General features: G+C 43.6%; 1 protein-coding gene across 17 annotated transcripts in view; it reads left to right on the top strand.

Annotated features, from left to right (window-relative positions):
* The window catches only part of KANK1 (KN motif and ankyrin repeat domains 1), a 198,044-nt gene extending 172,828 nt beyond the window's left edge, over positions 1-25,216 (top strand). For 10 of the 17 annotated variants that reach the window (XM_014846757.3, XM_070495984.1, XM_070495985.1 and 7 more), the window contains 9 exons: positions 11,084-11,281; positions 11,927-12,035; positions 13,210-13,452; positions 14,871-14,958; positions 17,914-18,133; positions 20,438-20,580; positions 21,204-21,404; positions 23,494-23,592; positions 24,158-25,216. In XM_014846757.3, the coding sequence (XP_014702243.2) occupies positions 11,084-11,281; positions 11,927-12,035; positions 13,210-13,452; positions 14,871-14,958; positions 17,914-18,133; positions 20,438-20,580; positions 21,204-21,404; positions 23,494-23,592; positions 24,158-24,220 (1,364 nt within the window). In that variant the 3' untranslated portion in view covers positions 24,221-25,216. The remainder of the gene's footprint in view (positions 1-11,083; positions 11,282-11,926; positions 12,036-13,209; positions 13,453-14,870; positions 14,959-17,913; positions 18,134-20,437; positions 20,581-21,203; positions 21,405-23,493; positions 23,593-24,157) is intronic. The other 7 variants (XM_014846759.3, XM_070495987.1, XM_070495988.1 and 4 more) reach the window with 1 other exon arrangement.
* Positions 25,217-25,853: the final 637 nt, after the last annotated feature.

Here is a 25,853-nt window from a genome sequence, read left to right on the forward strand (position 1 = left end):
CCTTCCTTCCTCTCCTCCCCAAACTGGGGTTTCTGTTTCACATTCTTGCCAAAAATATTCAATGTTGCAACATTGGAGTGATCTGCCTGACACCCTGAGCCTCGAGACCAGGGAGAAAGTTTTGTCTGGCTGGGATACAGTGGTTTTTTGGTGTCTTTCCAGTCATGCTTACATTCCACTCATCGCTGTTTAGATCTGACCCCGCAGATGAACACCCAATTCATCAGCTACAATGCGTGAGACCTATAGCGTTCGTCAACCAAAAGTATGAATATTTTAGTGGCGCTTATTTGGTCCTAGTGGCACCTCCCTCTCAGAGCACACGAGAACAACTTGAATGTACTTCTCTAATTCCCATCCCATTTGTATTTTAAACATTTTGCTTTGAAGTTCTAATGAAGGAGGAATTCAAGTAGGAACTCAACCCAGGGTATTACATTTTTATCTGATGTTTGTTATATGGGCTGAAAGTCACAGCAGCTTGATGTGGTAAGGTAGGGACCTCAGCTCCTGCAAGCTGTGAAGAGTGAGGGTGTCAGGGGCTGGCCCTTGTGGCCGCGTGGTTAAGTTCGCGCGCTCTGCTTCGTCCACCCAGGGTTTCGCCAGTTCAAATCCTGGGCGCGGACATGGCACCGCTCATCAAGCCATGCTGAGGCGGCGTCCCACATGCCCCAACTAGAAGGACCCACAACTAAAATATACAACTATGTACGGGGGGGCTTTGGGGAGAAAAAGGAAAAATAAAATCTTTAAAAAGAAAAAAAGAGTGAGGCTGTCAGAATGCACTGTGGCTGACTGTGCCCACCGTACAATGTAGAATATTGCTCACACACAATGTTTCGTGTGTTTCTCTACCAAAAGGCTTACTGGAGTATAGAAAGGTATTCATTTCAAACTTTCTTACCCAAATAAAACAATAGGGAATTTGGATTTGACGTCTCCCTAAAAGAGCATATGAAGGATCACTTACGTGAACCTAGTACGTTAGTTTAAAGGAGTTAAGGTTGGGTCCCTCAGCCAGACGTTCTGGGGTCAAATTCTTTCTCTGCCACTGGGATAAGTTATCTTTATTTCCTCACAGGCTCGAAATGAAGATTTAGTGACTCAATATGAGCAAAGCCTTTGGAGTGGTCTGCAGCACAGAGTATAAGTGCTCAGTGAGTGCGTGCTGGCACGGCTCTTACTGTTTTTAGCACTTCCAGAAATGGAAATGTAGACACAGAACAAATCACCAAAAAAAAAAAATTGTACAAATGGTCTCTTGTTTCTAATCCAAATTTTTATCTTCATGATCCTGGCTGACCATCGCCTTTTTCCCCCCAGTTATGATGCCACCCCAGTTAACAATTTTATCAAGATAAAGAAACACATAGATAAGAATAAGAAAACACAAAATGAGTAGAATAAGTTTTCAATTCAGAGTCATTCAGAATTCGTGTCAAAGCTCAAAACAAGCCTAAACTGAGGTAAGTGTATATTAGTGCCCAATCCAGACAATTCTGTTCAGTTTTCCTAAGGTTGAAGATTTCATGGTATCACTTTTTCGTATGCAAAAGAGCATCATTTTTAGCAGCAGCATAATGCCTAACACTCTTGTTCACTTTCTCAAATTATAACTGGAGTATATGCTCGTAACAAATTAACAGTTTAGAAGAGCATAAGTAAAGAGAGCCTGCCTCACGCTCATAGGTAACTCCGTGGAGGGTTGGTATGGACAAGTGTGATGTGTGCAGGTCTGTATTTTAAAGAGAGACTTTTTAAACAAAATTTGATTCTACCTATGTATTTTTCACGTAAAATGTCAGAAACATGTTTCTAGGAGTTAAGAGACAATCTCCTAGTTTAGATGCAGCTAGAATCTGGTGGTAACCAAAGATGTTCTGTAAAGTACGTTTTAATTCCTGGTAGTGTGAATTTCATGTATTTAAGATTTTCTTTCATGGAATTAAAAAGTTAAGAGGAAACAGGTTACTGTGAGAACAGAAAATGTTTAGGAAAAAAGTTTATTCTTCTTGTAAATCAATTGTTTTGGTTTGAGGAGTGGGTTAATATTTATTTTCTTTTTCCCTCTGGAGAAAAGAAACTTCTAGACAAATAGCTTAGACTTGCAAACACAGGCTTGTGCCGGAAATGACGTTTTAGACCGCATATGTGACAGTGGTCCTATGAGATTAGTACCATATATGGTGCTGGCCCTGTGGCATAGCGGTTAAGTTCAGCACACTCTGCTTTGGCAGCCTGGGTTCATAGGTTCAGATCTTGGGCACAGACCTACACCACTTACCAGCCATGCTGTGGTGGCATCCTACATATAAAGTGGAGGAAGATTGGCACAGATGTTAGCTCAGGGCTAATCTTCCTCAAGCAAAAAAAAAAAAGAGGAAGATTGGCAACAGATGTTAGCTCAGGGCTAATCTTCCTTAGCAAAAAAAAAAAAAAGATTAGTACCATATAGCCTAGGTGTGTAGTGGGTTATCCCATCTAGGTTTGTGTAAGGACAATCTATGATGTTTGCACAACAGCAAAATCACCCAACAATGCATTTCTCACGATGTATCCCTGTTGTTAAGCCATGCGTGACTATACTCTAAAAATATATAACCGTCTCCAAGCAAACATAAACAAAACTATCTACAACAGCGGAACTTAACTGCCTACCACATGATTTATAGAAAATTCATGTCTCATACTCAAATCAAAGAACTGCTTTTAAAATCAACTTCTGTATTTGCACTCTTAGTTATCTTGGGTTTGTTAAAAAATTTATGAACTTGAAGTCCTTCCCATAACTGTGGAAGCAATTTTGTAGACAGAGATCTGAGCCAAGGCAAAAGCAGGGAAAGAAAGTCATTACAAAATACCGTTTCTAGTTAGTTTTCTCTTAGTTCAAATTATATACCATTTACTTGTCCTAGTACCTGGTTGTTTTTTTAAATCTCAGTTTTCTTTTAATGAATGCTACAAGAGCATCAAATAATCTAGACAAAATCTTTCTGGAACCTGCGTGTATAATGGCATGATGCAGAGGAAGCCCTGCTGACCTGGAAGTCAGAAGAGCTGACTTCTGGTGCTGGTGCCCAGGAACCTACAGTATCACAATGGAGACAGAGTTTGGGCCACCGTGTCCTCTTGTGTCCTGAGCAGGTTGGACTAGATTTTTCTTGCGTGGGGCCCTCTTGCCAGAGTTATTCTATGAAAGTAGCTCTTGACCAGGCTGCCCATCAGATTCATCTGGGGATCTTTTTTGCCCCAAATTCCTGGGTTTCCTGCTGCTCCCCACCACCACCACACCCCAATAGGCACACCCAGGCCATGTTACAGGGAAATACTTTTGGAGTAAACAACCTCAGAGGAAGGCTTCTTAATCTGGGGTCCATAGCTTCATGAACAGCCATTTTTGGAATTGTGAAAAAAGTGTGTGATTTTCATCCGATGCTCAAAAGGGATAGCTGACCCTCGGAAAGATTGAAATTACAGGTCTAGGACATCGGTTACAGACCCTGAGAAAAGGCACTGCAGCCCTGAGGACAACCTTTTACGGAGATTAAAAACCTGTCCGCTACCTGTGTGAGCCCTTTAGTTGACGCTTGTTGAAAATCTTACTCTTTTAAACTGCTGCTTTATTGTTTTAAGTGGGTATTAGTGAAATGCACATGTACTCTGGGAAGAGATGCGAGCTGAGTTTGACGCTTATACTCTGAGTGAATCCTAAAGTGCGCCGTTCATTTCTGGCTAAAGCATGGAGATTGGTGGTTTTTGAGAGATGAAATAGCTTTGAGTTCCTGAATGTTCAGTCGTAAACAATGAAGGGAGTTGTTGATGTTGAACAATAGCTACAGCTGTTTATTCTTCCTCCAAGCAGCAAGTCATTCATGTCTCAGTAAAGATGTTTAAAGTCTGCTCTGTCCCAGCTCTATTCAGGTCAATCGATAGCTATGCATTCAATGTCAACTATATGCAAAGCACAGTACTGCAACAAAGATACAGTCACACATCGCTTAACGATGGCAAAATGTTCTGAGAAATGCATCGTTAGGTGATTGCATCATTGGGCGAACATCATAAACAAACAAGTTTTGCCACCCTGGAATATGTCTCTTTAACATGAGGATTATTTTAGGCTGATTATTTTTTTTAATTTTTTTTTTAAAGATTTCATCTTTTCTTTTTCTCCCCAAAGCACCCCCCTGTACATAGTTGTGTATTTTTAGTTGTGGGTCCTTCTAGTTGTGGCATGTGGTATGCCACCTCAGCATGGCTTGATGAGCGGTGCCATGTCTGCGCCCAGGATTCAAACTGGCGAAACCCTGGCCTCCCGAGGCGGAGCACATGAACTTGGCCACAGGGGCGGCCCCTAGGCTGATTATTTTTAAGAAACAAAAAACAGAAAGCTTTTCTTTTTACCTCTCCCTTGACTGCTTAAAAGAAGTCAGATAAAAAAAAACCCTGTTGTAGGAAGCAAGCTGTCACCTTAGCATAAAATGAACTAGGTGGCAGGGAGGAACCTAGAAAAGCCTGTTTGTTGGGCTCCCCTCTGTGTTCTTCTGTTTCTGTGGCCAAACACTTGACCTGTGAACTGCCTTCCTTCCCTTTGAAGTCCCTGACTCTCCCCATCCCCAACATCTTCTTTTGTCTTTAGCTGAGGATGATATTTAAGGTGAGGGCTTCAGCCATTTTGGCAAGTTACTTGGTTTTCCTGGGTTTCTCCCATGCATATGCATTATTAAACTTTTGTTTTTCTCCTGTTATTCTGTCTCATGTCAATTTAATTCTTAGACCAGACAGAAGAACCTAAAAGGGTAGAGGAGAATTTCTTCCTTCCATACAGTATTTACACAAACCTAGATGGTATAGGCTACTACACACCTAGGCTTTATGATACTAATCTTATGGGACTTCTGTCATATATGCACTTCATCGTTTATCGAAATGTCATTATGCAGCACATGACTGTAAAGTGGTCTACACGTTAAAGAACTTGCAATCCAACTGGGAAGCCAAGACAGGGATACCAGAAATCTGTGTGATAACCTATGGTGGTATATGTTAGCCACCAAATAACATGCAAATAGAAAGTGCTCAAAGAGTTTAGCTGCAACCAAGCCCTCTGAGGTCTAGGGAGGAGAGGAGGACCTTAGCTATATCTGGAAGAACACCAAGTACATCTGTTCAACCCAACTTCAGTTAAAGCAGCCTCTTAGTGTGTGTTTTCTGGGTCAAGTCTTAGGATGGTGTGTAATTAAATGGGGGTGGGGTCATGGTAAGGAAGAACCTAATTCTTAATCCACTCTAACATTTTAATTTCTGAGTACCCACTTTTAGATACTTTCATGACAGCTGTCCAATATGTTCCCAGGAAAATATTAAATGGCCCTGGAAATTATTAAACTGTAGCTCTGAACATTTAAGTTTTTTATCTCCAGTTTCTGTTGGTGGCCACACGCATTGGCATCCAGGCAGAGTTCTGAGAGGTGAGCCTAGAAACAGAAAGGGATTGTCCTTTCTCCTCCATCCAAGCTACATACTTTCCCCCAAAAGTGCTATGTACCAAAAAAGAAAGTGATCCCTCACGAATAATCTCTCCTGTCTATTCCCCAAACCAACATGTGGGCTGAAAAGAGTGAATTCCTGCTCAAGCCCTTTTCTTTATGGAAAAACTAGAAGTATTATTTCAGATCCCTTTGAATTTTTAGTTATACTTTGGGAAAATATCTAAATGATTGAATGGCCTCCATAATGATTCAGAAATTTCAGTTCTGCCTCTTCTTGACAGGTTAGCTAGATGTTCTTTAAAAATCAAATCAGAATGTCTAGCTGAAAATGTGGCTCAATAACATGGTTAATTAGCTGGCCAAACTTCACAGTTGTATTTTCAGAAAGCACTTGGCGTTATAAATAAAAATATGAGTTAGCATGCCAGAACAGTTGGAGTATGTGAACAGAGCAACTTTTTTTTTTACTTTAAAGATTGGCACTTGAGCTAACAACTGTTGCCAATCTTTTTTTTTTTTTCTGCTTTTTCTCCCCTAATCCCCCCAGTACATAGTTGTATGTTTTAGTTGTGGGTCCTTCTAGTTGTGGCATGTGGGACACCACCTCAGCGTGGCCTGATGAGCAGTACTGTGTCGGCACCCAGGATCCAAATTGGTGAAACCCTGGGCCGCCAAAGCGGAGCGTGCGAACTTAACCACTCAGCCACGGGGCCTGGCCCCCAGAGCAACTTCTTAAATCCGTTTTAATATATTTTTAAATATCAACTTTCTAACCAAGTTAGAAACACATTGCTATATACCAACAACTAATACCCATTCTGTGAATAAATGGCGCAGAGGAAACTAGAGAAAGTGATCTCTTTAAAACTCCACCAGCTCTCTTTTTCATTGCGTTATTTTTCTTATCAAATAGTTTGCTTTTAACATTTCTGCGGAACATAAAACAAGTTTTCATTTTAAGTTACTTATTTTTCATTATAGTTTGCCTTAGCTACTGTCATTATCCATATATTAATCACTAGGTGTACTTTAGAATTCATGCTTCGAAGCTGCTTTTATTATCCAGAACACTGAGCTTTCTGTCACTTTTAGTCATCACAGATCTGGTCAGCTTGTAAAAGGAGGCCCATGCTTTATTGGCATTTATGGCCGTTGTAAGTTTGAGTTAATGACTGAAGACTTTGCACAGTTGCCCACTCCGTTCACCAGCTCCCCAGTGGTGCCTGTGGAAACCGTTGCCCCCTGGTAGGAGTTTGGAGCGCCTAGGTCAGAGTGCCAGCATTTGGAAGGTGCTTTGCAGTCACTCCTGTTCTATTTTGCCCATCTAGTTTGGGGAGCATTTGCTGTAGGTCATGGACTTCCACCGTTAGTGGTCTGGGGCTGTTAACTAAACCGCCAGTAATTCCTGAGAATTCACGTGGCCCAAGTTGATGAATGGAAACCAGGGGGAAGTGTAACCTCTTATTTCCAGCAGTCAGGTTTTCTGTTGGTTGATTTACTTCGGTGGTTCTCAAGCCTGCCTGGCTGCACAGCAGAATCACTTGTGGAGCTTTTTAAAACTATGCTGCTACGTGGGCCCACCTGCAGAGGCTTTACTGCCTCTTTATTTTTAAAAGGCCCTTCCCCAACGCGGGGATTCTGAAGGGCAGCCAGGGTGGAGACCATTGGGTTTTGTCGGCCCCTTTATTTTTGGCGTTCTGGGCTGCACCTTTCCTGTGTTTTACTGGAACACAGGAAAACTTGTCCGAGTCTTATGCTGGGGCACATGTCATCTTATGTGTGCCCTGTAACTAGATCGGTCCTTATTAAGGTCAGACAATTGTTTCTGGGCCATTCAAGAGCAGCCAGAGTTTCAATACCATCTGAAAAACATTTTCTGGCAATAAAGGTGACAAATTCCCTCTGATTTCAGCGAATGAACTAGTTTGGCGTCTAATGGTCTTTGCCTTGCTAGTTAGCCTCAATAGAATCCCCGTGACTTTCAGTTGAATTACATAGGCACTTACTAAAGGCTTTCTACTGTCCGCCATTGCTCTAAGCACTGAAGAGGACACCAAATAAGAACATAGCATGGAGGGACTCAAGGACCTCACATTCTCACCAAGATGACACATATGAAACCAAGGAAACAGAGGGCAGGGTATATTTTGGTCTGCACAGTAAGTGCTGCCCGACAATGAGGGGAAAAAGAGATCTCTGTGGAATAGTATCATAGGAAAAACACTGGAGAGGAAATAGATTTGAGGCTGAGCCTTAGAAAGAGTATGGTTAGAATTCAACTGGTGAAGGAGGCTGAAATTCCAGGCCTGTAGAACAATTTAAATCTAGCACAGGGGTAGGAGTAATTGTCACGTGGCCACTCTGAAGGACCACTGGAGGGGTTGGACCTTGATTGGAAAAGCTCTGGTTTACAAAACTAAGCCCTGGTGAAGAGAAATGGTTGCCTCTGGCTGTAGGCATGGGGAGCTCCCCAACTGATTCTTTCACAAATCCACCTGTCTTCTCCACACACACACACACACACAGACACTCTCTCTCACACTCACACACACACACTCACACTCTCTCCCTCTCTCTCTCCCTCCCTCCCTCTCTCTCTCACCCCCCTCCCTCCCTCCCTCTCTCTCTCACCCCCCCTCCCTCCCTCTCTCATTCTCTCTGCATTCAGGAGAGAGAGATGCATATTGGAGAGCTGAATGCACAGCCCTCCAATAGTACTTTGAACATTTTGCTTCTTTCTGCCTTTTATTAGAATGCCATTGTTTTAAACCAGTAGTTTCCAAAGTGGGACACCTGCATCAGAGTCTCTTGTGGGTGGGTCAGTGGGAGATGTCAGAAATGCCCATCACTGGGCCCCCGTCCCAGATCCACAGAATGAGTTTCTGGCAGCACGTGCCTGGGAATCTGCATTTTACCAAATATCCTAGATGATTCTTATGAACAATGGAGTTTGAAGGGAACAGTGTTAGAGTCTATCATAGTGCTTTTTCTTCTGATTGCTTCAAAATACAATCAGTACTTAAATTTCTTCTAAGGATCTAAGGAATTTCAAAGCTTTAAAAGAGAGAAAGTTGTGATAAGATTCTTATCACATGACATTATTGTAGGTAGTCTTAAATTTTTTATTTATATTAGTAACTTATGTTTATAATACATAAATTAGGAAATAATAGAGACAGAAGAAAAAAAATAACAACATATAATTCTTTAGCCTTAGAAAAAGCAGTGTTAAGCAGTTTTATTGTATATCCTTCCAGAGTTTTTCTAATATGTATACATATAAATATAATTATTTGCCAAAATAGGTTTATTCTCTCTGCACTATTTTATAACCTGTTTTTAAAACTCAGTAACACATCATAACACATCTTTCTATGTTAATGAATATCCACCTATATTAACATTTTTAATGGATGCATAGAATTCCTTTGTATAAATGTACCAGAACTTATTTCACCAGTTTTTTTTTTTATTGAGTTAATGATAGGTTACAATCTTGTGTGATTTCAGTTGTACATTATTGTCTGTCATTCGTGTTGTAGGTGCACCCCTTCACCCTTTGTGCCCACCCCCCACCCCACCTTTCCCCTGGTAGCCACTAATCTGTTCTCTTTGTCCACATTTTTAAATCCCTCATATGAGTGGAGTCATACCGAGATTATCTTTCTCTCACTGGCTTATTTCACTTAACATAATTCCCTCAAGGTCCATCCATGTTGTTGCAAATGGGGTGATTTTGTTCTGTTTTGCAGCTGAGTAGTATTCCATTGTATATATATACCACAACTTCTTTATCCATTCATCTGTTGATGGGCACTTAGGTTGCTTCCATGTCTTGGCTATTGTAAATAATGCTGCAATGAACATTGGGGTGCATAGGACTTTTGGAATTGCTGACTTCAAGCTTTTTGGATAGATACCCAGTAGTGGAATGGCTGGATCGTATGGTAGTTCTATTTTTAATTTTTTGAGGAATCTCCATACTGTTTTCCATAGTGGCTGCACCAGTTTGCATTCCCACCAGCAGTGTATGAGTTCACCAGTTTCTTATTGGCAGGTTGTGATAACTGCCTCTTACTGTTTTACACATGGAGACAATGAACATCCTTCTATATGTTTTGTGTGTGTATGTGTGTGTGTGAGGAAGATTGGCCCTGAGCTAACATCTGTGCCAATCTTCCTCTATTTTGTATGTGGGACACCACCACAGCATGGCCTGATGAGTGGTGTGTAGGTCCATGCCTGGGGTAGAAACCCGTCAACCCTGGGCTGCTGAAGCAGAGCGCAAGAACTTAACCACTGCACTGCTGGGCCCCTCTATATCTTTTTGTACATCCTTGTAAAATTTCTAGCAATCAAATTGCTAAGTCAAAGAATTTTTTTATTCTTTTTTAAAAAGTGATTTTGAACACAGTATTCATAATAGAAAAAAATGGCAAAAACAGGGAAAAGTTAAAATCACCATAGCTTCCAGATAACTTTTCTATGTAAATATATATATATTAATGTGTTTTAATCAGTTCATGTTGTACATGGAATTTTATTATCTGCTTTTCTCATTTAACCATCTATTCTAAACGTATTACATGTCAGCCACATTGAAAATTCTATGATAGACCTAAATACGTTAATTATGTAATATTACTTAATCCAATTGTTCTGCTTCGGTCAGTGAACAAATATTAAGTATGTAACATATGTAAAAGCAATCTAGTACATGTAGTGAGAGAAACAAAGTTGATCAGAAGTGTTTGGTGCCCTCAAAACATTTGCAGGCTAGCAGGGAGATCCTGTAAGAGGGTCTGAAAGATGGGCCCTGAGAGTTCAAGACGGGGGAGATATTTGGAGTTAGGGAGATCAGGCAAGGCTGTGAGGGGGAGGTGATGGGAGAGTTTGACCGTGTGAAGGTGGGAGGAGGAAGCATTCCAATGGAAGAAGAGTATACGCTGAGGTATGCTGACAGGAAAATGAGACCCTCACTCTACCTCGGGAGTAGTTCCATCTGCTGGGATGCAGTCCCCGTCCCAAAAAAAAGGACCACAGGCATAGTGGGAAATAAAGTTGGAGAGCTGAGAAGTTGGTGCCAGGTTATGGGTGGTCTAGAATATCTGGCCAAGCAGTGTGGACCACATTTCCTGAGCGGTGGGGAGCTTTGTAGGTTTGCTCAGATGTTGCTTTAGCTGGAGTGAGGATGGGATTTGAACTGAGTGGGAGTATTACTCTATTACTCTTGTAGCAGTGTGCAAGAGGACGGAGGATGACGGAAGCAGGACTGTCAGGACGCTACGCCAGTGGCCCAACCAAGGCTAGATGGTGGCAGCCAGAACAGAGAGAAAAGAAGAGGCACTGTGGAGTTAGGATGACAAGTGTTGGCAGATCCAGATGTGGCAATAAAAAGAAGGATTGATTCCAGAGGCCTTGGGGGTTTGAGTTTGGGTGGCTTGGATAGTCATACCATTTATGCAAAAAGAAAACAGGGAAAGCACTTGAGAAGATGATGGGTTGCAAGAATCTTTTTTTTTTTTAACCATTTAGCCCATTCTGTTTGATGCTAGCATCACAAACTTCTACACCCTTCTCCCTCCTGACAGGAAATAATTTGGAATACACCTGTAAGTGTGGAAGCCTTCAGTCAGGAGGACCGTTGAACACACAGACATCCCAGCATGAGCGAGAGGTGGGGACCGCAGACGAGAGGCCCATTGGCAGCCAGGATGCCTTCCTCGCTCAGGAAGGCACGCTGTCTCCAGTGAACCTGACAGACGACCAGATCGCCTCCGGCCTCTACGGTAACGCTTCTCACTCACAGTCCTTCTCAGCATCAGGCTTCTGGGGCCAGCCTCACCACATGCCAGTCTAATGTCGGTGTGCCTTATAAACTGACCTGGAAGGACTAGTATCCACTTGTTAGGAAGGTAGGCTAGAATGTCTTTAAGATTGCTGAAGAAAGAGCCGTGCAGTCCCCTTCAGAAAACTCATCTGATTTTGTGAATTATGAAATATTTTAAATAGCATTTCGCTCTTTTCACAGTCTGGCAGGCATAAATTTTTTCCAGGTTATCTCAACTGCAGAGAAAGAATAATAACCCCTATTTTAGTGCCTAAATGGTTTTTGAGGATCAAATGAGACACGACATCACTTTCTAAACAACAAAGCCAGATACAGATGCTGGTTGTCACTGCTTTTGTTATGTCTGGAAGTACTAATGGAGATTTTTTCCACTTAACGTTATGAATGGAACTTTGAATTATTTTCTTTGCATGCACACAATTTTCCAATGGATTTTGTGCAAGTTTCTCATTTATACATGCCAAGATCTATATTTACATGAATGAGGGGAAAAAAATGTACATGAAGAAAGATTACCTATTCACTTAACTTGTAAGGGTATGAATTATATTAATTTTTATCACCTTGATTCACTTTTTCACAGTATGTACAAATAATGAAAGTACACTGAAGTCCATCATGAAGAAGAAAGATGGTAACAAAGATTCAAACGGAGCCAAAAAGAATCTTCAGTTTGTTGGCATTAATGGAGGGTAAGGAAAGATGGTGGTACTAGCGTTTATACGTGGTCTGTCTGTCTCCTGTGCCTCCTGCCTACTCAAGTTGTATTTAAAGGTGCCTAGTCTGGGATGCTGCCACATCTTGGTGACGGAAGATTCCCTCCTCAGGGCTTCTCTTCTCTCCTCTTCTTGCTGTCTTTAAGGATATGTCACTCTTGAAAGGATACCTGATGAAGCTGAGTGATTTACGTCTTCACACCTCTGATCTGAAAAAAAAAAATAGTCTTCAACAAAAGCAGCAGGTTTCTTGCACTGTTGGACAACTTGTACTTACCTGTATCAGAACTCAGAAACCCCCAGAAAGAGACTGAGCATCACGCCATGGGCCAGTGAGAGTCAGCCACTCCTTCAAAAAGGGTTGTTTTGCTCAGCTCTCCATGTTTACAAACAAAATTATAGAGTCTTTCACCCGAAGACTACCCTAGCCGTGTCATCGGTGCTTTGCTTTCTAAATAGAATGTTTATGAGTCATTAGTCCTTCTCTTCTAACTGGCCCACGTAAATAGTTAAGCCTGTTTGTCCTCCTACAATTGAACCAAAGCAATTAATGTGTTAATTGATACATGGCCTGGACAAGAATGCAATAGTGCCAAGTTAGTTGAAATGATATTTATAGTAAAGCGTACCACCAACATTTAACTTGAGGGTGCCTATTTTCCAAATCTTTAAAAGCTTATTAGGTGATGTGGCCCAGGTTTTGGACGTGTACCAGAGGAGCTGGCGGTTACGTACATAATCTGTACACCTTGACGCTGGGAGAATTAATAAAGCAAAATAGGAGGAGTGAAAGGGGAAGGAAAAAAGGAAGGGAAAAATGAACAGCTGCAGACCTGGTTTCCATAAAATAAGTTTCCTTTGATTTATACTAAGCCAGAGGTGCTATATATGTATATATCATTTTTTTTCTACAAATAGTGTATGATACTAGTTGGCAACCCAGGTTATCCCTTTTAAGTCAGAACTCATTCAAAACCACCAGGCTTACTAGGCTTTTTTAAATAGACTTGACTTTGAACTTCTAAGTGCAGGGTCTAAAACCACTGGCGAAATTTCTGGAATCAGGTAGCAGCTTCCCTTCATAGAAATTTCTGTCACTGGGTCTCTATGGGCACCCCTTGCATCTCCTGAACTCCCAATTGCCACCTAGGTATGAAACAACTTCAAGTGATGATTCCAGCTCAGATGAAAGCTCTTCTTCCGAGTCAGATGACGAGTGTGATGCCATTGAGTACCCTCCTGAGGAAGAGGAGGAGGAAGAGGAGGATGAAGACACTCGGGGAATGGCGGAAGGGCACCATGCAGTTAATGTTGAAGGTTTCAAGTCTGCCAGGGTGGAAGATGAAATGCAGGTTCAAGAATGTGAACCTGAGAAGGTGGAAATCAGAGAGAGGTGTGGTACACTCCCTTCCCCTCCCCTCTCCCTTCCCACAGTTAACATGCTTTGGCAATAGAATTGGCCAGTTAGGAGATTTTGCAGTGGAGTCTAATGGTTTGGTCTTTCCCGTCTCCAAAGGAAAGCTGAGCTTTATCTGTTCCTCAGAGGTACGTCCATCTTGCCGTGATACTAATAAATGCAAGCGCAGAAGGTGATAACTCCTAGATCTCTTATGGTAGCAAAGAGAATGGCTTGATAGCTAGTCACCTTTGATTTTTTTAACTTTATTTGCTATCTAATTTTATATGTGGAGCCACCATCCACAGAACTACTGAGTACCACTAAAGTTTCCACTGTTTGAACATCCACCTTATATTTAAAGACATATTGGAATTTTTTTTGTGACTAGTGCATTTCTTTTAAGGTTTCAGATTTTATCCGTAGCCCTTTATCCTGATATGGGTGTCAGTACTGTTATTACAGGATCATTGTGTGTGAGAGGAACAGTCTTTTGGCCTCAACCCAAAATTCCATTTACTGTAAAGATGATGTAATCAGTGACACATCTATAATTTGTTGCTCGCTGAGCAATTGGGAACAGCACGAGAATGGATTTTGGATTATCATAAACAGCAGCTGAAATATCAAATAAACACTCTGGTTGGCTGAAACCTGTACCTAAAAATGTAGTAAATTTTAAAGACCATTAGCAAATGTGGAATTGATGCTTTATAAAACGGGAGAGAATAGATCAGATAGGAATTTCAATATGGTTTTTCACTCTGTGAAGCATAAATAGAACATTTCAGAAAACTTACCTCTATTTAATTTGGCAAGTGAAAGTCTAACTGCATTAACACAAGGTAAGTGTTTTCAGTTTATATTTCCAGTTATTTTCAAATGGCTCAATCTCTTGTCATCTGGCTTTTTTTAACAGCTTGATTGAGATATAATTTATATACCATTTGTCATCTGATTTTTAATTTTATATTTTCCTGTGTGTTCAGCAAACACTTCCTGAATCACCAAATGTGAGTTCAGATGTGTGGTTTACTGATCAGCATAATAGGTATGTGGTAATTCAGACCTTTTCAACTCCTTAAGAGTAAAAATATTTTTAAGAACTTGGAACAAAAGGAGCGAGAAGTCTCCAAATCTTATCCCATAATGTCATAAAGGCCAAACTGGTGAAGCCAAAAGCTTGCCTCCTGAGAAGACCTGGGGTCTGGCTGGTGGCCTTGGCTCTGTATGGTAGCCTCCGTTCTCGGATGCCCAGACTATCCCAGGCAAGCGCCTTGCACCACCACAACCCAGCGAAGTCGACTGAGGGCCTCTTGTTTTTTAAAGGGTTATATAGAGTTTGAGATAAAAAGGCCTTTCCTTTTGTGGCCAATCATGAGCCCTCTTTCTTTTATTTTATTTTTCCCTTTTAGGTATGAATTAAGTGAAAAGATGTTGTCTGCATGCAACTTACTGAAAAATAATATAAATGACCCCAAAGCTTTGACCAGCAAGGATATGGTGAGTCTGACCTACAGACACTGTCCCCAGTCTGTACAAAGTGCCCAAGTGGTGACAAAGCATCCCTCGCCTGCCCCCTGAGCTGTTACCTGCCTGCCTCTCCCCCTAAACCATTTCTAGCCTGTGTGGGCAGAGTGGGCATCGTGCTGCCCTGCTCGCTGGATCACTCTGGGAGCGCTTCCTTCAGGCCCTGCTTCCCATACCCTCTCCCCAGCCTCTACTTTCCTTGGGGGTGGAGCATCTGCAAGGCTTATACTTGCACATGGAAGGGAGGGCTAATTGCAGTCAGTTGTCACCTTTCTACAAGTTCTGCTTCTGCCTTCAGAACTTTGTGATCCAGGGAACAGAATCCCAGAATTTTTTTTTTTAAGTTAGCACATGTTTTTAAAAGAAACCTATCTGGGCCAAGGTCAGCATTCCTTTCAATTATGAAACTGCATATTATGTTCTGATGTGGAATGCAGGCGGCCACTATTTTTAAACCTAGAAATAACTGCACTTGTCATCTTCTCAGTTTGAGAGATTCAGGAGCAGACACCAAAGAGGCTGATGGTTGCTTTAGTGAGCGTGAATGGCACAACATAGGACAAATATTTCTATGGCGATGGTGAATCTGATGCCACTGCCAAGTATGTGGCTCTCTCACACGTTGGTGAAGTTTTGACATGCAGCTTCTTTCCTAGGTCAGAGCAACCCTCTGGTTGACAGCCCTATTCATTGCGTTGAGAAAATGTAGCATCTCATGTTACTTTAGACAGAAATGTGCATTTGAATCTTTTGCAGATTAGCAGTCGACTTAATGTGAAGTTTTATGCTGAATAACGTAAGTCAGCAGCTAGTGAGAAAGTTGATTTTTTAAGTCTCACAAATTATAGAATTATGAAACAAAAATGTTAGGACTAGAAGGAACTTAAGGAGTTATCTAAAACCAGAATGGCAAAGTTTTCCTCTTCGACAACAAACACAATCTGAACAAGAATTGTTGATGACTGTTACCGGCATGAGAAGTGAGTAGGCGCACATGCTCATGAGGCCATCTGTTCTGGTCCATCTTGGTTTAACTAAGCCCCTAAAGAGTACAAGTCTTGTCTAGAGTGGTAGCTACTAGTTATTGCTGGGACTAGATTATACCTATCTTGAGTACTGGTCTGTGTTTTGTTTATCCCAATGAAATCATATTACCTTATTATGTGGCATCTTCTCATCTTTGTTTGTATTGCTATGGAAACCTAAATTTATCAGAGCCAGCTGAGTCTTGACATTCAATTAGTGTGCTGAAAAAGGAGCATGGCAGTGATGTTTACAGAAGGAAATACTGAATAAAATTCCTGGCCAAGGTGGAGCGTAGAACGCCATGTTGAACTCCATCAGTATAAACTAAATGCCTGTCTTGTACCTTGGTCACAAATAGTAAAACCATGAAATGTCACTGCAGTGATAATATTTCCAACTAGGTTAAACCTGAGCTTAAAACTGGTGCTTTCAGACCCCAGGTTTTGTATCCATAATATACTTTTTCTCCTACTGTGCTCAAAATACTAGGTTATGTGGTCCTCGGGGAGGATTTGACATTTCTGTGGCCCTGGACTGCCAAGCGTGTTGTCAGTCACATGCCACATGATGAGTACATTTTTTGTTAATTGAATATTCGTTGAGTGAAAAAGTGTTTAAAGTATTGTGCTGTGAAAAGTAGTGGACATGTGAATGATCACAGTGCCAGTGACATATAACTGTATCAGGATACTGCATGTTTGGCAGTAACAGAGTTAGGACACCCAGACGACGTAATCTCCCTTTCTTGTCTGTGAACACTCCAGAGAAATAGAAATCTGAAAAAATTAGATGAATTGTTTCCCGGCCAAGATTTCATCAGGTGACCCAAATTATGATTGAATGGGCTAAAACTTGAATAATCTGTAGCAGGAAGATAGAGATGGAAACTATAATTCCAACCCCACCTTTTCCATAGAAAGAGGATTTCTTGGGTTCTGTTGCTTTTGACATAGGCTTTCCATCTTTCTTTGACTTATTTTTGAACTTTTCAAGAGTAAGTAAAGCACAAACGAATGGTAAATTCATATAACAGAGGGCTCAAGAAAAAAGTATTATAGTTATCCCCATCGCCAGCGCCAGCTATGCCCAGTGTACACTGAACTCCTGTGGTCCAAGTTCGACTTGCTCACCCATGAAACAAATGCCATGTTCGTGGTCCACAGCCTAAGGGAAGGCGAGTGGGGCTGTTGACCAGACGCAGATGATCCTAACGAGAAGCGTAATTCGTTTCAGACCTGCTTTTATTCCCTTTCCGTGGTCAGATATTTGTGTTTGGGATTGGAGTAGGAATTGAATTGGCTAGCCACTTATGGTCTCCCAGCCTCGTGCTGTGGAGATGTGGAAAGAGTTGAGATTGGTCTGGATAGGAAGGAAGCAGCATAATTAAATGTGGGTTAAGTCATTTCTTCTGTCCTGATTACTATGAAAATCATTTGCAAGGCCAGCTAACTACATATTAATAGTTTGATAATAAATGGAACCAGCCTGTTTTACATGTGTCACATTTGTCCTCATCACAAACACTGTGAAAGAAAGGTATTTTTATGTACCTATTTTGCAGATGAGGAAACTGAGGCACAGAATTAGTATCTTCCCCAGGAACATACAGCTCTTAAATAGCAGAGCCAGACTTTCCGCCTCAGTGGTGTAGCTCTTGCACGGTGCTGTACGGCCTCTTTTAGAGAAGTTAGAATATGTATGTGGTTTAAAATCAGGAGGGACGCTTCAGTTTGGAGTTCGAGGCTTCTCTGGGGGTTCTGGGTTTGCATTAATTGTTTTTGAGAGCAAATTCTAACTGCCTACGCTTTGACTATAAAAGGCCTGATTTCTCGGGCTTTCACTTGGGACTCAGAAAGGTCTATTAATAGAAGAACTGATGCCGCTCGCTCTGTGTTTTGGCAGAGATTCTGTCTGAACACCCTCCAGCACGAGTGGTTCCGCGTGTCCAGTCAGAAGTCAGCCATTCCAGCCATGGTGGGGGACTACATAGCCGCTTTTGAGGCCATCTCCCCAGACGTCCTCCGTCACATCATCAACATGGCTGATGGCAATGGCAACACGGCCCTCCATTACAGCGTGTCCCACTCCAACTTTGAGATCGTGAAGCTGCTCTTGGACGCTGGTATGTTGGCTGTCCCGGTCTCTTCTCTGACAGCACTTGGGTTGTGACTCATCTCGAAGAAGCCGGTTGATCCACTCTACAATTCTGTGAGCATCCTCAAATCCTTTCCATTGCTTTTCCACATGATGGAAAGCAACGTGGCAAGAATATCGTTCCTGAGTCATTCATGGGACGCTGGATGTTTCAACAAAACTGGGTGACAGATTCCAAATCTGTTTTGAAAGGAGGCTTTGAGAATCTTCTTGCTGTAGTTCAGCTGCATTCAAGCAGGGTACATATATCCCTGGTAATCAGGATGACTCAGATTCCCTCCTGAGCTGAATCACACAGGCTTGGTGCGTTCACCCTCAGGGGGCAGAATGCTACTCACAGGGCCACAGTCACAGCGTTGTGATGTGGGCTGCCTGATTTGTCCTTGCCCCATGACCCCCATCCAGTTGTCTTGCAGAGGTGTGCGGCTAGTCAAGATGTGGACCGAGTAAAGTCCCTGTAACAGATTACAGCAGAATCATCACCATTCCTGCCAAAAATATACTCTGTTACTGCGGAATCAGCATAGAGCAAGAAAAGTGTTATTCTTTCATGTGAATCGTAGTAATGAGAACAGTGAAAATTCTTGTTTATAACTGGAACTTGCCATCTCAGAATATAGCCAATGGATGTATTAGACGTGAAGGGATGGGGGAGGTACAAAGAAGGTCCCCTTGAGAAACAGTGAGCTTTCCACTGTTTGTTCAAATGGAGCCAGCCCAGTGGTACGTACAGTCTCCAGATCACTCCTGTTTATTTTTGAAGCACGTGTTTTACTTCTAGCGTGTGGCTGATGCAGAATTCGCAGGGCCTCAGTCTAATGAGAACACAATGTGAACATCTGATTTAGAATATGCAATAAAATTGTCCGGTTTTCCCATACTGCTTCTTGACCCAACTGCCCAAGTTTTTCTACTCTGTTTTGGGGATATTGGGTTGATGCAGAGAAGAAACCAAGCAGAGTTATCCTTTTTTCTCTTCTAAGTTTGTTTGTTCCCAATTTAGGGGCCATATTAGGATAAAACTGCTTCCATCTTAGAGGAAGGAATTCCAAGCTTCCCTCCCTTCAGACGTTCCAGAGTATAAACAGAGCTGATGCTACTGTCAGCCCAAGTTATCGTTTAAACAGAGAAGTAGATAATACCCGGGAAAGCTGACAACAACACTTCAGGATTACTCCTGAAAGTAACAATTTAATCTTTCCTTGGGAAATTTGTGTGGATAAGATATTTTGATAAATTAACTGATTTGAAATCCATTGTTGGATGGTTTCGGTTAATCACTTTTCTGGAGTTTCTTAACTTTTTCCTGCTCAGCATTATAGGCTGAGATTGTGGCTCCATAAAGTGTGTTTGTGAATTTAGGAAACCGAACATCACAGATGCTGAGGAGTCTCAAAGACCACGCCTGCCATTATGTCCCTAGGATGCCGTTGCTTTAGAACCCAAGGGAAGTTTCCATGATACTTTCTTTTCTCACTCCTTGTGACGGAAACATCCTAAACATTTTAACTATTTTTGGTCACACATAAAGCTTCTTTCCTGCACTCTCGTTCCTTTCAGTTTATTAGAAAGTGCTGAAGGAATTTAAAAATGCCTGGAGGATAATTTAGCCCCCAAAGACTCCTTAAGAATTATAGGAATGGAAGAGGCCTGGTTTATTAGGTCTGTTAGTCCCTGGCAGTTTCTTAGAGGACTTACTGCGTCTGCTCTCAGGCTAGCTACAATTCCTAGAACTGGGTTTTTTGTGATTGGGATTCTGCTTCTAAGGGCCCCAAACAAGTCAGAGGGGAGCTCCGGGTCTCAGATTCAGTAGTGGGTTCTCAAGGGGTAACGGCGTAGTCAGTGTTCCATACACAAGCCTTTACAAATCCTTCTTTCCTTTGTAGCTCTCACTGCCTTCTTCACTCCAAAACAGTGATTTCCTAAACACAGATTAATGCCTAGATCCCACGTTACTGTTTATTCTTCAAAGCAACCATTACTTAGAACCACCTACAGACCTCTAGGCTCTTGCAGTCAGCCACCAGTTGCAAACAAGAGGTGCCATGAAAGCTTACTGTCACAGCTGTTGCTTCTGGCCTCACAAAATAGAAAAAAAATTTTTTTCCTTTGTTCGGTATGGAAACCTCTCTCACATCTCCTTCTGAGTCACCTGGGACTTTGAGCGTCTGGGGCCATTTTACTGGGCTCTTCCAAACACCATCCTTTCAGTTCACAGGGACAGCCGCTGCCTTGAGATGGCTTCTCCCTAAAGAGACTCCTGTCTTTGCAGACGTGTGTAACGTAGATCACCAGAACAAGGCGGGCTACACCCCCATCATGCTGGCAGCCCTGGCTGCCGTGGAAGCAGAGAAAGACATGCGGGTTGTAGAAGAACTCTTTGGCTGTGGGGACGTCAACGCCAAAGCCAGCCAGGTGAGTGCGCTTGCTTCCTGGGCTCATGCTCACACTGCTGTGACCCGCACAGGTGCCCACGCCACACTTCCCACCGCTCGGCACTCACTCATGGCCCAGCCCCGAGTCCACGTGGCTGCCTGGTGCTCCTTGAGGACCAAACGCACCCATGAAATACTAGCTTAAACTTCACACTGGAAACTTCTCTCTCCTTTACCTTGTATTGCCTCTGTTTGGAGCAGCGTGCACGTAAACTGTGGGGCAGCATGCAAATAAGAGACTGGACTCCCCACGGTCTACCCGGTGACCACTGCTTCCTGACCATCTCCGGATTGTGGTGTCTTCATGCCAGGCCCCAAGGCCGCTAGTCCAGATATGTGCACAGTTGGACTATCTTTTGAACTTCCCACCTCCTTGCTATAATGAGACCAATCCTCTAAGCTAAAGGGAAAAGTTGACTCATTACTTGATCTTACTTCGCTCATAGCTCATGAGACACTAGTTTCTCCCTGCCTGCCATCATCCACTTTTTCCCCCTCTGTCATCACACTCCCTCTTCCCCTTCCTGCCAGCTCAGCCCCAGTACAGACCACACCCTGCCAGCCCAGTACGTTCCTCTGAAGTCCCCTTCATTTCTTCTGCAGGCGGGGCAGACAGCCCTCATGCTGGCGGTCAGTCATGGGCGGATAGACATGGTGAAGGGCCTGCTGGCCTGTGGGGCTGATGTCAACATCCAGGACGACGAGGGTTCCACTGCCCTCATGTGTGCCAGCGAGCACGGGCACGTGGAGATCGTCAAGCTGCTGCTGGCCCAGCCGGGCTGCAACGGCCACCTGGAGGACAACGTAAGCTGTTGCTCTTGGGCCTCCATGCAGAGGGCTGGAGGGACACAGGGACGGAGCTCTGTGAGGGCAAAGGAGAGAGAGCAAACACTCTTTGATTCTCCTCGGGGGTTTGTGTTGTCATCCAGGCCACCTCCCCTCAGGAGCCAGCTTGGCAGCCTTTCCTGTGTGCAAAGTAATGTTCCCATTAACTAAAACCAAAGGCAGAAAGATAAATAGGCGTCCTCCCAAAATTCATTACAGGAAGAAGGTGATAGGCGTGTACGAGAACCAGCATACTAAGGGGAATAAACAGATTTATAGTACAGAACCGGATTCGGTGTAGGCGACTTCCCAGTCCAGTAAGAAGAGAGGACCAGGTGGCCGGTCCCTTTGGAAATCTGGATTACTAGTCATTACAAGCTGGTGACTAAAATTAGTTAATATTGCAGGGAATCACCTTCCTCCCCCAGTGAGATGAAGGCAGGTGTCCCCTTCCCTGGGGCCCCTCAGTGAATAACTTGTGACGTTTCATCCGCTGGGGGATCCAGACTCTCTTGGCTTCTTTAAGCCCATCTTCCCACTCTTCCTCAGGCCATTCCCAGCATCCTCACTCTAATCTCCTCTCCCAGTTCCCAAGCTGTCCCCATTCCTGGATAACCCCTTGACCGGGAAACATTCTAAGGAAAGCTGCTGCTTCCGGATGTCTCCAGGCCAAAGGGGAGCAGTGCTGACAGGCAAGGCACAGGAACTTAGCATTGGGATGATGACATGGTTCAAAGGTCCAGAGGTCACAGAGGTCCAGCTGGGTTGGTTCTGTTTTTGCACATTTATCTGTGTGGAGCACAGGTTTGGACCAGAGCTTCTTTCAGCTCAAAACAAAAAAGTTAAAGGGAAAACATCCTCTTTTACGCTAAACTTCTCCCTGTGGGACCAAACCAGCCGATACAGCCAACCATGCAGGTGTCAACTGGACGGGGCCCTGCCTCGTGTCTGCAGCGGCAGCCGCAGCCACGGGGCACGTGAGCTGCAGTTTACCAGATGCCCTCACATTCCGCTGGAGCCGGAGCGGAGGGAGAGTTTCCAGCTTATGGTTCCTCAAAAACAGTTTGTGTCTCAGGATTTTTGATTATTTGCTTTGACTTCTACTTTCAGCAAGGAACAGCTTGTAGATATAGTAATAAGAGGCTGTAGAGCCACACTGACGTCCAGAAATCCTGGTCACCTCAGCTAACTATCTGCTGCCTTATCCTGAAAGGAACAGGAGGGTATCCAGCCGGCCTCCGGAAGAAAGCAGCTCCCAAATTCACAGAGTGGGAGGGAAAAACCCTAAGATTCCAACCACATACCAATTGTTTCCTGCTGCTAGGGACCGGAAGGGCATCTTAATTCCGAAACTAGACAGGAAATAAGTTGTGCTGTTTTTGCCTTGATGCTCCTTTATATCTATCTAAGTCCCTGCAATTTAATGGAAACCAAACATTCAACTGAAAATTTTTCTTTCCCATATTTAGTGTCTCCTCTCGCATTTCCATAAGATACATTTCTGCAAACCAGCAGGATTCTGTGCTCAGACATAGATGTTCCTCATAGGATTCTACAGGGGTGGCTCGGACTGCAGGATCAGCTCCCTCCCCGAGAAGAAAGTTAGGAGATCTTTGGCAAGTTGCAGGGCTACAAAGCATGCACCATGGTCCTTGCCTGCCCATTTGTATTTATAAGAAACAAAGAAACCAAGTGATGTTTCTGCCCGCCTCTGCTCCTACCGCCCCCTGCTGGCGGCAGGATGGGTGAATAGGTGTTCTTCCTGGGCTGCCTGAGTTTGTTGAGGATCCGTGGGATACAGACCTGCACACTAACCATGTGAGGCAGAGCCAAAGGCAATGATGATTCTCCTCTTGATGTGACTTCCTTAGCGTGGTGAGGGGGGGGTTATGCCTCATTCATCCTGTATCCTTAGCATGTAGAGGTCCAGCAGAGTTTCCTAAGGACTGCACACACGGCTGCATTTTGGGCACCTTATCAATTGCTGGAGGGTATTGTTTTGTTACCTTTTGGCTGTCTGGAAGTTCCAGAAACCCAACGTGGCTTGTTCCTTTTGTCTCATCTTCAGGATGGCAGCACAGCGCTCTCCATAGCCCTGGAAGCAGGACACAAGGACATCGCCGTTCTTCTCTATGCCCACGTCAACTTCGCAAAAGCCCAGTCTCCGGTCAGTGCTGTGCGTTTGGCGTCTGTAAACAGGCTGACGTCCTCCAGCCTGGTGGCCCCCTTCCTCAGGGAGTTGGCAGGAGATGCAGGTTTGATGATGATTCCGAAAATGGAGGTTCTAGTCTGGAACTTGAGAGTTAGCGTTTTTGCCCCTCGCAGAAGGCCAGGAGGGCTAGTGGTTAGCACAGCAGAGACTGAATTCCCGCTTGCTCAGGAGACTTGCTCTCTCACATCTTCCCATGAAGGGTTTATTCTGGGCAGAATTATCCCAACGCACATCCTGAGCCCGTGAATACACAGCACCATGTTCCTGGCATTTTCCTAAAGCAGACAGTGACTAGCAACCTGTGGTCCCCAAGTCCACTTCCAAGGACAGCTGCACGTGGCACTGCTGAGCCAAGCTGGCTCCAGAGCTGCTCCTGCTAGTGGACGTGTGTCCTGGGTTCCAGCTCTCCTCACTCTAGCTCACAGGTGGTTGTCAGCTGTGGTGGACAGATGTGTCACAGAGGACACATCTGCCTGAGGTCACTTTCTAACCCCCAGTTTTTTCCTTTCCTGGTCTCTAGGGCACCCCCAGGCTTGGAAGGAAGACATCTCCTGGCCCCACCCACCGAGGTTCATTTGACTGATTGTATGCAAATAGCCGTCCATTTACATGCCACATTAAGCTGCTAATTGTTCTTGTTGGGGGTGACAAATACTGAATGTATACATTTTGTGCCTGAACTCACCAGCAAACAGAAGGCAGAAAACCAAGGGTTGAAGGCTGGAGCTGTCACAGTAGAAGTTGAGCCAGCAGGAATTTGCTGGCCCGGCTGGGCACACGCCGCCTCCCTTCTGGCCATCTGCCCTCTGGGTGGGGCACACTTTACCCCCGTCTCTGTTGCTGTTGAGTCTCTGCTCCGTTATGTACAGTTGTAGGAAATTGTAACCTGACCTGAGTGGACGTCTTCTCAACCACCCCCACCCCCCAGCCCCCACCCCCGACGCCCCACTGCTGAGAAGTGTCAGGTTCTCATTCCAGCGGTGTTTTTAAAATTTTCCACAAGTATTTATATTTCCTAAAGGTGGAACCATTGGAAAGCTCTTCAAAAATTCCATTTCCAGGATGGTTTTGTTGATTTCTCTTTTGTCTTTATTATTTTAAAGTAAGGAAGTTAAGATGACTTTGATCCTTGGTAACTTGGGCCCGGATTGGTAGGTTTCTGTCTTAAAAAGAAAAGATGGAACTCTCAGAAAGTATAGAATTTACAAAAGGAAATCTTTTCAGTTGCTTTTATCTAGGTGGATGTATTATATGACTTTTTATATAAAAGGTGTCTATAAAAAATTGACACAGTATTTTCAACTTTTATATTCCATAGTAATTAAAGACATGAAGAACTATATGTAACATTACCATATTTTTATTAATAATTGCACAACTCTGTATCTATTGATCAAAGTTGAATTGTTAGAGGAATTGGCTCTGTATTTGCCTCTAGAGAAACATAGTGTAGTTAGTCCTCCACATATTTATGGATTCCTTTATACCATGTCACATTTACTTTGGTCTTATATGTATTTAAATGTTTGAAGTGCCTTAGACTCTTGCCATATTTTCAAAATAAAATTTCATTAAGCTCTTTTGCGTGTCCCCGCCTCATCTCTGACAGCTGTCTGCCCCCATCCTGCTAACTTACAGCAGTGGCAGCAAGAGGTGACATGGATGGATTGCACTGGGCAGGCGAGTGCCCAGGCTCCTGGTCTTGCACTCCGACAAGAGGAACATCTCCTGAGAGCGCTTCTCCGTTTCCACAGCTCTGCTCATTACTCAGGCTGCCCGTCATGAGTCTGAAATTTAAGACCTTATTAGGGAGACAGTTCCTCAGACAGGTAATCTCCCGGGGGAGCCGATGAGCTCACTGTTCTCGGGCGCAGAAATATAAGTCCTTGATCCTAAGTTTGGGTGTAACTGCTGGGTGACAGGTTGTAACCTGTAGTGATGAGAAAGGAGAGATGAAGTCGGACAGACTTTTTACTGCAGCCTGCTGGCCCGGCACCACCTGTTTTCAAGTCCTTTTTAAAAAGTAAAAGGGGGGGCCAGCCCGGTGGCACAGCGGTTAAGGTCACACACTCCACTTTGGTGGCCTGGGTCTGCCGGTTCGGATCCAGGGCATGGACCTATGCGGTGCTTGGCAAGCCAAGCTGTGGCAGGCGCCCCCATGTAAAGTAGAGGAAGATGGGCATGGATGTTAGCTCAGGGCCAGTCTTCCTCAGCAA

Source organism: Equus asinus, chromosome 23, assembly GCF_041296235.1.
Source record: "Equus asinus isolate D_3611 breed Donkey chromosome 23, EquAss-T2T_v2, whole genome shotgun sequence".
Classification (NCBI taxonomy): Eukaryota; Metazoa; Chordata; class Mammalia; order Perissodactyla; family Equidae; genus Equus; species Equus asinus.